Consider the following 11,215-nt stretch of genomic DNA (forward strand, 5'->3'; position numbering starts at 1 on the left):
ACAAAATGCGCAGGCATGATGTGTTAATGATTTTGCCACAGGAAAGAAGACAGAGGGACAAATATAACACAGACTAACATTTCATTCAATTATATAATACATTTTTTACAATTATTTATCATAATTTACAATGCAAAATACATTTTTACTGCAAAGGTCACAGGATGAAGTTTAAAAGAGCCTGAAAACAACTAACAGAAAACTGAGAATTGGCGTAATTTAATAAAAGATATATATACTATACACATACTGTATATTGCAACATATTTTATGTGGATGATATCTAACACTGTATTATCACATTAATAAGGGATTGTAGGTATCACTCCAAATAAATACATACATAAATAAATAAATAGACAGACAAATACTGTACAATCAAAGGTTTTGTAACATGTGTGACCTGGCCCCATTGAGCACAGCATACAGCTAAAAAAAGCTACAAAACAAATATGATTCCGAGGACAAGCTGTGACCCTGAGTACGTGCGTGTTTGAGAACATACAAGCTGTCCCGATCGTAGAGGGTTTGGTGTTGCTCCTGTTAGTGCGCGACTTGGGAGACAAGACGAGATGAGTCACGCTCAGAGCTGTGACTCATGTCCCCAAAGTAACATGGTGTACTCATAAAGACATGAACACACACACACACACACACACACACACACACACACACACACACACACACACACAACCCACAGCTACACCTCATGTCCAAATTATATGAATACATGTTATACTGCACATGTAGGACTCAGCTGGCACTTTCATGTAATGTGTGTTATTGACAGTTCTGCATATTTTAACATCTGCAGTGTAAAATGTTCAAATGGAGTTGCTCAGTCGTGGAGTTGGCTATATAATTACATATAATTACATACTGTACAAATATGATACTCCAGGTTTTCAACACGATTTCATAAAGAAGTTGACTTTTCCTCAGTACTCTTTACCAGGCTGATGTTTGTGTTTACACATATTGTATGGATTGACTTGAGATTCTAATGTGAATCTGAACGCAGGCACGTCACAGACACGGTGGAGATGTTCCATTGTTTAGAAATGGGAATTATATTTTCAGAAGCTGTCAGACACAGGCCTCACTGTCAGACATTGGAGCAGGAGGTTTATGAAAGCTATTTGAACGTCTGACGAGAACCTCTTAAGAGGCGTAATTAATTATTAATGACATGCACGCTTTGTGCTGAGTGCCAGTTAGCGAACGTTGGCATGCTAATAGGCTAAACTAAAGCATGATGAACGCGGTAGACTCCGGTAAAGACAATGTACTTCTTATGAGTATGATGTTCATCTGAGTTGGATGTGTCCATATTTATAAAGGAAAATCCTCATTGTGTAGCTGACTGAAGTTTTTCCCCCCATTCAAGTAATGAATGAGTTTTTAATTTAACATATCAGTAACGTGTACACATTCATTTCCTAAAAACTTTTATTGTAAGCCAAACCAACCAACCAATTAGATGGCAGTATTCTATTGGCATGAACATATACACATTTGTACCTTGAGGATTTGGCTTGTCCTTTGGTGGCTTAGGGCACAAATGGTAAAAAAAACAAAAACTTACAGTACCATCCACCTCCTGTTTAAGCCATGCCTATCCCGCGTGTGTGTAAGGATACAGATAATTTAGTTGGCTGAACAGATACAGATGATGGTGTACGCTCTCATCCATATCCAACATATCTTTTATCCACCTACTACTGAAGAATATATCTGGGTCTTTAGCCGTTAGATAGACAATCTTTTTTCCCTGCCCACTCTCCCACCAAAGTGTCTATTTTCCATTAAGCAGCCTCAACCTGTCTGAGCTGGAATCAAAAATACAACTTACTGTGACAGATATAGGTGTTAATTCTTGCCACTTTTCAACAGATTGATGGAATGGACCCAAACACCAACAAATTGAGGTATGCAGATCACAACTTTATTTTGGTCATTTATTTTGACACTCGATCCTCTTTTTATTCCATTATCTTCATCATAGCCAAAAACACAATGAAACAATGAAACATCAATAATAACATCCAGCTGAATCGGTGCAGTAAAACTATCATGATTATTTTTATCTTTGCTTTTTTTCTAATGTGTACGCTCTATTATTCAAACTAATTTAACTAAACTGGAGGACCTGATCAAACAAGTAGCCTCTAAGGTGCCCGTGCAAATTCACTCACCTCGGCGCTTCAACACTTACTCTCTACTACTGCGTATGACTGTGAACAAAAAATCTGATTGGTGTGAGAAAATAAAGAGAGGGGGAGTGCCGGGCCAATCAGAAAAGAGTCTTTGTTCGGAGTTGAAAATAGAGCACTTGAAGCCCAACTGTTGCCTGGAGACACAGATTGCAGGCAATTAAGGAGCCAGATTACAGTGGGGAGAAAATAGGTGATATTGTCAATGGAGCACGAATTTGTGCATGTGTGTGGGTGTGAGGGTGAGGCTGGGTGAAGTGCATGCGACTGTGCATGTGCTCAACACATGAGCATCAGTGCAAACATGTGAAAACCGGAGACACAAAATTATTAGTGATTCTTTTCACCCTCGGCCTGTTTTGCAGGTGAGCACCTCTCTGAATGTCCTGTGATCTGCGCGTGTGTTGATGTGCGTGCATGTATACACAGTGTTTCTACGTGATCTATTCATTAACACCTTGTCTAACTACTGGTGCTACCAATTAAAAAAAAAAATGACTGATAAAAAATACAGAGGAAAAATACAACAAACACTGTTGAGAAAGGGAGGTTAATACATCAAATTTTCTATCCTCAGCATTCAGCTTTCTCTGAGTGTTGAGGCGGACATTACTCATTGTAATTTTCAAATACAACAAGAGTGCACTGCACGAACACAGTCCACCATCAACAACTATATCCTGATCCTGCAGTGTGAGATGAGAGACAGAGATAAGATAAATACATATTAGAGCAGACATGTTAGGCTGCTGCTCAAGTGCCTGAAACGCCTCATCAGTAGTCCTGCCTTTAACTACATGACTTCTTGACATCACCACAAAATTATGTCTTTTTGAATCCTGTTCTGTTCAGTGTTCAGACCTTTATGTCTGAAAAAAAACCCACCCTCATTTGAATCATTTGCATGCTAAAATGACATCTGTTTTCTTAAAAACTTATAAAAAACAAAAATAAACCCAATCAGTAAGACTGAGGCCCCAGCACTAGAACGGCAGCCTGTACACCACATAGCTCAGCAGGATCTTTTTTTAAGAAGTGGGTTGCACATTTTCCACTTTGGACAGTGTGACGGGAATCTTCTCTTCCTCTGTGCCTGGTGGCTTAGTGACCACATCCCCTGGAGCTCTCCACTTGGCTTCCGACTCTCCTCTCCGCTCCCCTCCCCTCGGTCTGTGGAACAGCCTCTCTTTGAGGTTGGCCCTGGGGAGGATCCAAACCATAGCCCCCATCGCCGCCAGGGCCGAGCCCAGACAGGAGAGCCCGATCCCGGCCGCTGTGCTGAGGTGCAACCCCCTGTTGAAGCTCACGGCTTGGGTGTCCACGAAGAACAGGTCTCCCTCCCCAAATGACTCAATTTTGTGGGGGGTGGAATAACCGACTGACAGGCTGGCGATACCTGCAGTCAGGATCAGGAGACCCAGGGCCAAGGACACCTGGAGGTGGACAGAGACAGAAACGTGAAGAAGTAATATGCACCCACAGTCCTTTTTTTTCTGTGCACAGTGCTGTGTTCCTCTTATTAGGAAAGGTCATTTTGTTGTTTGTGATGCAGAAATAAGCCAAATTACCAAATGGGCAGGGGGCTTACATGCAATCCCTCACCTTTACAAATACCACCACACCACCGCTCGCAGTTCATCATGCAGAGAACAGTTTGAAATGCTGTTTGCACTCTGTTGTACCAGACAGAGTTTTAACACGGTGGAAGCTCAACACTGGGAAGTGAAAGCAATCGCACAGTCAGGGCTGGTAGAGAAGTGGTGCTATAATAATATGGCAGGTTACTATAAGGGAATCAAGCGGGACAAATACCTCAAAATTAGGTGGACACTTTTTCCCTAACTTGACATTCATGTATTGATGAAAAGGCTTTTACAATCACAGTTAGTCTAAAAACAGCTCTAAATCAATTATACTGATTGATGCAATTACCAAGGAAGGGACTATGAATGGATCCAGTTCAAGTCAGTAGCCATACAGTAGCAACATCATTATAGTTACAACAGAAGAAAAAAATAAAAATGACATTAAATAGATGACAGTTCATGTGACCTTCTGACATGAGAAAACATTAATCAGAAAACAGTGCATCCATATCTATGGACTGCACTATAACTGCATGTATGTTCTTAATCTTTACACTACATTTTCTCTATATTCACTTTAACGCTTGAAGTATCTTGTTTACTTCCTGAGCTGCAGCCTGAACACATGTTAATCAAGAGAGGAGGTGTCACAACCAGCCTGTGAAACCACAGAGCTGTGGTTCACACTTTCACTTTGCAGTTCGGTGATGATATGAATAGAGGTTCAAAAGGTTGGAGGCATGATGGGAAATAATGGCGTAAAGGAATACACTTATGCAAAATCAGACGCTGACTACACCACATAAGTGAACAGTTGAATGAAGTTCCTGTGAGGGTGCCTGACCCACCAGCTCCTCGGGGAATTACGCGTACGTTTCAGAACAAACCTGTAAAGTAACGCGCATCACTTCCTGTGAGCCTGCAGGATTTCTCATGGGAGATGACAGATACCAGTGTTGGATTTAATCTCTATTGTGTCGTATCAATCAGTGACTGATATTTATTTAAATGAAATATCAGAGGAGGACTGATTGAGGTAAAGAAAAAAAAACGGAAAATACACAATAATGCTAATGCTTAATGATAAATAGCAGCTATTATGCTCCAATGAGGGCTTGAAAATTGTTTGTATTTCTTCTTTCTTACTTTGTCGACGGTGATATGTTGTGGTTTCTTTCTTGCGACAAATGAACTGGACAAAAGCGTCTGCTAAATGCCGTAAATGTTAACATACAATATGTCTTGCTGCCGAAATTTCAGAGCGGCTGAGAGAGCAGACTCAAATAATTACTACAATGGCTGATGTCTATTCAATGATTTTTTCTTACCGTTATGTTCCTATTTTCAACGTTGAGGCTGATTGTGTCTTGTGTGATAACTAAAAATAACATACACTCCAGGTTCACATAAACTGCTTTTCAGTGTGTGCACCAACTTCTGCTTTTAAACACTTAATTTGACTCACAACTGCCGAAGTCACTTAATTGAACATGATAGTAATGTGAAAGGTTACCAGCTCAGAATCAGATAGATTAAATGGTGATGACTGAGGTGAACAGAGAGTGGTTCCTCTACCTTCCATATGGCTGAGTTCCACCACAGGGCCGACCTCTGGCTCTGGACGAACCCTCGATCCTCCGGGTCTCTCTCCCACATGGAGGACGAGCACTCCTCGTAGAAGTGGTGCAGATAGGAACGAACCCCAAACTGAAGACAACTAGAACCCGCCTGCGAGGACGTTGTGCACAAATTACACAGGAGAAGAAGAAGAAAAAAAAAAGCTTGTCTGTGATTCCAGTTGGCTGCATCACTCTCTGTCTTTCAGGTTTGAAGACACTTCAATCAACACTTCAAATTACAGTACACAAAAAGTTGCACAATTATTGAGTACATATGGGCACACCAATAGGAGGGAAGGCAAAAGAAAAAAAACAGAAGAAAAGAAAAGGTTAAGAGATAAGAGGATAATATCTTTATGTTTATACACTGTATTTTTGGTCAAACTTGGGAGGTCATTCACATGAATTTTCCCAGTTGAAAAAAAAAGCTTTTTCTGATAATTCCTACAGCACATGAAGGCACAGTTACTGTATGAGTTAACACACGTAACACTGCTCTGAGGGCATTTACACAATCTTCAAAGAGGACATCTAGGGTGAAAAAAAACCTGTCCATCCAGTGCATGATGAGTTTAGTTTCTGTTCTATATGTTACAGTCCCAGGAATGGTAACAAGGCGAGTTTTCCTGTTTTCCAATTTTCATTAAAACATTGTCAGCAGCTATTTTCGTCTCTCTATCCCGTCACTGTGGGCAATATAACATTCTTTCTGTCATTGTACTGACTCAAATCCTCCATCATAATAACACATGTTCCAAGCTCACATTCAATAATATGATACATACACACTGAAGACCTAATCAGGAAGTGAACGGGTGGGTCTCTGTGTCATCGTTTACAAAAATCTGTTTTTTGGGAAATGGAGAACCTGAGAGAGGTTTTCCTAAAGGTACTTTTTAAATAATGTTAAACACTGGAGATCCTTCTCCCAGCCCTCATTTTTATAAATAATCGTGTACCTACGGACAGGGCCTGAGCCAAACAGATGCTTTGTCGTGTGACTCCAGCACAGCACGAAAGCTGATACACCAGAGATGCAGACTGGGGCAAACGCTGATAATGCAACAAGGTATATGGGCTGTAAAATAAAGCGGCCCCATGCTACACTCATTTAAAGTGCAGTGTGGTCTCCAGTCGGCATTTTAATTGGCATCCTGTACGTATAAAATGTTTTCCCTAGATTTGTGGGCCATAATATAGATCGTTAGTGGAGCACATTAGATGTCCTCAGTACATCTGACTAATGTTGATCATAAGACTCTTTCAGCTGCGATAAAATCAAATAAAGCTCCCATCACCCGGAGAAACTGCAGCTCACCTCACTGCCGGAGGACTCTCCTCCTGAGCCAGAGACACAGGCCTCGGAGCTCAGCGCCATCACACCTCACGCGCCTTGTACACCTGCGGTAAAAGACACACACACACACACTCAGGGTTCTGTACTGATTGATATGTGTACATGTCAGCTGCCAGGCTGTTGTCACACAAACACTGTTTATCTGCTGAATATGGATTCCCCCCAATAAAAGCCTCCTTGGTGGTTATAAATCCAGCCCATGTCGTCGGGTTGCCCCAGTTATTGTTGCTGCATGCGAGCGATTGACGGCTACCGTGGCCCTGAGGTGGCTCTATTACCACCCACGGATGAGTCACACACATGCGAGTGCGTGCGCGCTCCGTTCTCCCTCATGCGCATATGCACACATGTCCTTCTGTTGTTATTCTCCTGAGGCTGTTTGATTGATTTCTTTCATTCCCTGCCTTCAAACTGTTCCTCTTCGCAGCCACACATGCCTGATCTCAGTCGGTACGAGACGGTATGTTTAACCTGACTGGAACATAATGTAGAAAAACAAATCAGCAGTCACTAGAGGAGAACATGCTGCTCAGGTAATGTAACGTCTGTACGCTCATCCAAGGGCAAAATCTTCAACCCTACAGGGTGAGCTGTTACTAAAGGTGGAATTGTCAGTTACTGAAGGTCCAGTGTGCAGGATTTAGAGGCAGAAAAGGAACACTTTGTACTTCCAAAGAGTCCGCAGTGTTGCACCATCATGTTTCTGCAGTAGTCCAGAACGGGCAAACCAAACACTGGCTCCAGAGAGAGCCTTTAACGTTTAGTGTCCAGTGAGGAGCAGTTTGGGGCGAAGGGTTTGTTGCATTGAGCAACCCATAGATTTTAATAGAAATCAGAGCGGCGCTGCTCAGCCTTGCTCCCAGTTTTGCCTGGTTGCCACTCAGAGTATTGCACGAATGATTGTTGACAGGACAGTTCGAACTGCAACCAAGATCAATTGTAGTCCTGTCTATAATGTATATTTTTTAATTTCATTGAGGTTTTATAATTGTTAAACTTTCCTGGACCTGAGAAGAGCTATGTGAGGAAACATGATGTCATTACGGTGTCAGTCTAAGAAAGGGCCAGCGGGGAAATCTCCACAGCGCACATTCAGTTGGCTGTGTAATGGGAGTTAACCTGCAAACTAGAAATCGCTTGTGGTGAGCACGTTAGGTGAGCATAGGCAACATCTTTGTGCCGGGTATCTAGTTGTCCTATATAAATCTGTGGGGGCAATATGGGTGCTCGATGCCACTAAATCCGACATACTGGAACTTGAGCTTTCTGTTTGTGCATGTTGTTGGTGTTTGTTTGCGGTGCCCAGGAAAGTTCTAATGCCATTGAGAAACTTGTGTGTGAGATCGTGACAAGCTGAAGAAAAGCTTATTCAAACAGGTAAATAGATTTTTTTTTAATTTCAATAGGCTGTCATAAATTAGCCTGAAATTAACAGTTGCAGTGTGTGCTTTAACCTCCCTGCGTAAAGCTTTTAGAAACTTCATTACATTTTCTTCTGAAAGGAGTCCTGAGCGTGGCCAGACTCCATCGACTTAAAATCAATTTATTTATTTTTTAATACTGACACCTCAATTATTTTGTCTGGCTTGGTCTTTCTTTCCAAAGGAAAATATCTGACCTTTCTCATTTTATTCATGCAGAATGTCAACACAATTAGCAGGAAGAACAATTTCACAAGAAAACGAGGTTGTACATAATAACATCATTTCAATGGATAACTTCAAATGACCTTGCATCTAATGATGCTTTTAAATGAATGTGTGGAGCAATGATTACTGACTCCAGTAGATTAGTTGAGTATTCCCATTCGATGTTACTTTGTACTACAGCTTTAATACATATCAGTGGAAAATACTGTACTACCACTAAATTCATCTGACAGCTTTAGTTACTGGTTACTTTTTACAGATCTAGTTACTTCTTATAGATCAACAGGTTAACAATGTAAACTATCGCTGCAGTATTTTTATTCTTTAAGAACTCATTTGATGTTATTGTCTTGGTTCTCTTACTTAAATAATTGCTGAAAAAGCTGTACATTTTTGTAAGAACATTTTTTTTAACCTTGTTAATTAACTAATTAATCATCTCAGCCTATCAGATTTTTCTTGTGATCCTCTGAGGAGGGCCGACTAAACCTCACTCCATGTTAAAGACGATCTATGATGTTCTACCTTTTTTCCGTCCTCTCTCTGCGTGTTATATTGGTTCTTGTGCATGATAAACATCTTGAAAGTTATGACAGTGAAAGCTCTTCTCTCCCACAAAAAACCCTGCTTCCCAAACGCCTCCTGAGAAGCCCCGCCTGTAGTTCTGTGACTTCTTGACATCACACAATGTCACTGTGTCGCATATTTACATAATGTATGCCCAAATGCTAGTATGGCATGGGAAATTGATTTAAAACAGCTGCAGTTGGGAATGAGACACAAAAATCTACTTTTCTCTTTTCTTCAAAGCATTCAAACCTATTCTAACTGTAAAAATAAAATTATGATCCTGAAACTGAACATAATGCCTCCCTAAAAAATAGCTCCACTTCAAAAAATCTAATGCTACGTATTACTGATACTTCAGTGTGAGCTATGCAAATATGACATGTGATACCATGACACTAAGTTTTATGTTAAAGGATGGCTTCAATTAAATTTCGCTGATAATATTTGGCTGTATTTTCTACTCAAACAGGATTCTCTTAATTCTACGTCGGTATTGGGTGCCCCTTTAAGTAAAAGGACCAGTACCACTGTATGTGTTATATGTCTGGTTTTGGAGAAGAAATTTAAACCCAGAATCTTAATATTTACAATATAAATGAGGTAATAGTACAAACAAATACTTACAGAAATATTGAATTTTTCCATAACTGAATAAACAAGCTGCTCTCAGGGGAAAATAAGGTTCCTGTCCACTGTTTGAAGCTAGAACGGTGGCAGGATCCACTTGTCCTCTGAGATTGTTTAGTTTGTTTTGTTTAAGTGTACAAGTCAGTCAGTGACGATCTTTTAAATTTCTTCTCCAAAACTACATAAAAGTATGTAAAGTATCTGAGTGGTACTTCCTCTGCCCAGGCTGTATAATATGCACATTCCAAATACATTAGTGGAGCACTGGCTGGTCACTCACATTATATTATGTCATATTTTATCTATTTATCTATCTATGGCTCATAAATGGCTCTCTAAGGTTTCCATTTTCACAGGACACATTAAACTCTGAGCTCTGGCACAGCATCCAGCCCTGACGGATAAGTACTAACACTGCATCCCTGTGATGGAGGCTGTTGGAGCAGAGCCCTGTCCATGGTGCTGATAAGTTTGCCCCAACTTTCCTCCTCATTCACCTTAAATGAGCCTGAAATCCAGATTGAACCGAGTTTAAAAAGAAAGAAAGAAAGAAAGAAAAACGCTGCGATTATCTCACATTTAATTTGTCTTATTTGATACTGAAGCACCCAGAGAACGCACCAGGGTTCCCTCACCGTGCCTGTAGGACACATGACATCACATATTTCTTTTTACATGCCAACAGCTTGCTCTTCAGACAGCACATGTTCTGACCGGGTCGCTCGGTCCAGGCACCGTCAGAACACACGGACCCAGACTGAGCAGCGGCTCTGGACTGTCAGTGAGTCATCGCGGCCGTGCAGCCTGCGCTCAACTCTCACTTTTCTCCGTCGCACTTCATCTACAGCCACTCAGTGTTTCCCCCCTTCCACCCTCCACCCTCCACCCATCTCCACACCCGCAGCCCCCTGCTCTCACCCTGACAGCCTACAGCGGGTTCAGTCTTACCCCCTGGCCGGAGTGCTCGCTCTTCTCACTGGGAATCCATGTGCTGTCGGACCGGCTGATCTCCGGCGCCGCTGCTGATGTGAATCAGCCGAACAGAGACACTGAGCATGCGTGAAGATGGAGGGGGAAAAAAACGTGTAAACTCATGACAGTGTATGTCATCTGTCTGTTTACTTCTATTTTTTTAGACAAGATCTGACACTTTTAAACTCAATGACTTCTGGGAGCATCTTCACAATAAGTGAATCGGCAGACTGATAACACACAACTGATTCTTTAAGAATATGTGTGACTGTCTTTTCCATTTTCATAAACTGAAGAACCACTTGGAGTGTTAAAGGGGCAGTGCGCAGTTTTCATGAAAAAATACAAACTCTTTTTTATATTTGTAACATTAATGGGTAATGATACAAACTCATGAATATTTAGTGTTCCTTAACTGGATAAACAAGCTGTTCTCAGAGGAATATAAGGTCCCCAGAACACTGTTTGAAGCTAGAATGATGGCAGGGTCCGCCACATATAAAACAGTATGAAACTCTGTTTTCCTTTAAGGTCAGTTTATTTATTCAGTCATGATTTTTTTCGTTTAATCACTTTGTTTAAGAATAAAACAAATCAATCAATCAACATCTTTCTCTTCTGA

General features: G+C 41.0%; 1 protein-coding gene across 1 annotated transcript; it reads right to left on the minus strand.

Moving 5' to 3' along the window:
• Window positions 1-1,923: 1,923 nt before the first annotated feature.
• On the minus strand, window positions 1,924-10,745 carry nrsn1l (neurensin 1-like). The gene is made up of 4 exons (XM_037093180.1): window positions 10,570-10,745; window positions 6,737-6,819; window positions 5,375-5,527; window positions 1,924-3,646 (listed from the first exon to the last, which is right to left on the minus strand). Exons 2-4 carry the CDS (start codon window positions 6,794-6,796, stop codon window positions 3,242-3,244), a joined length of 618 nt encoding a protein of 205 aa, XP_036949075.1. The 5' UTR covers window positions 6,797-6,819; window positions 10,570-10,745; the 3' UTR covers window positions 1,924-3,241.
• Window positions 10,746-11,215: the final 470 nt, after the last annotated feature.

The sequence above is a fragment of the Acanthopagrus latus genome, chromosome 3 (genome assembly GCF_904848185.1).
Source record: "Acanthopagrus latus isolate v.2019 chromosome 3, fAcaLat1.1, whole genome shotgun sequence".
NCBI classification, from domain to species: Eukaryota; Metazoa; Chordata; class Actinopteri; order Spariformes; family Sparidae; genus Acanthopagrus; species Acanthopagrus latus.

What these genes read in the sequence shown, in the direction of transcription:
- nrsn1l (XM_037093180.1), bottom strand. Translation starts at nt 6,796, where the DNA reads ATGGCGCTGAGCTCCGAGGCCTGTGTCTCTGGCTCAGGAGGAGAGTCC. An exon ending in GAGAGTCCTCCGGCAGTGAG is followed by an intron (nt 5,528 to 6,736) that starts GTGAGCTGCAGT and finishes ACGTCCTCGCAG; the next exon opens with GCGGGTTCTAGTTGTCTTCA. An exon ending in GGAACTCAGCCATATGGAAG is followed by an intron (nt 3,647 to 5,374) that starts GTAGAGGAACCA and finishes GTCCACCTCCAG; the next exon opens with GTGTCCTTGGCCCTGGGTCT.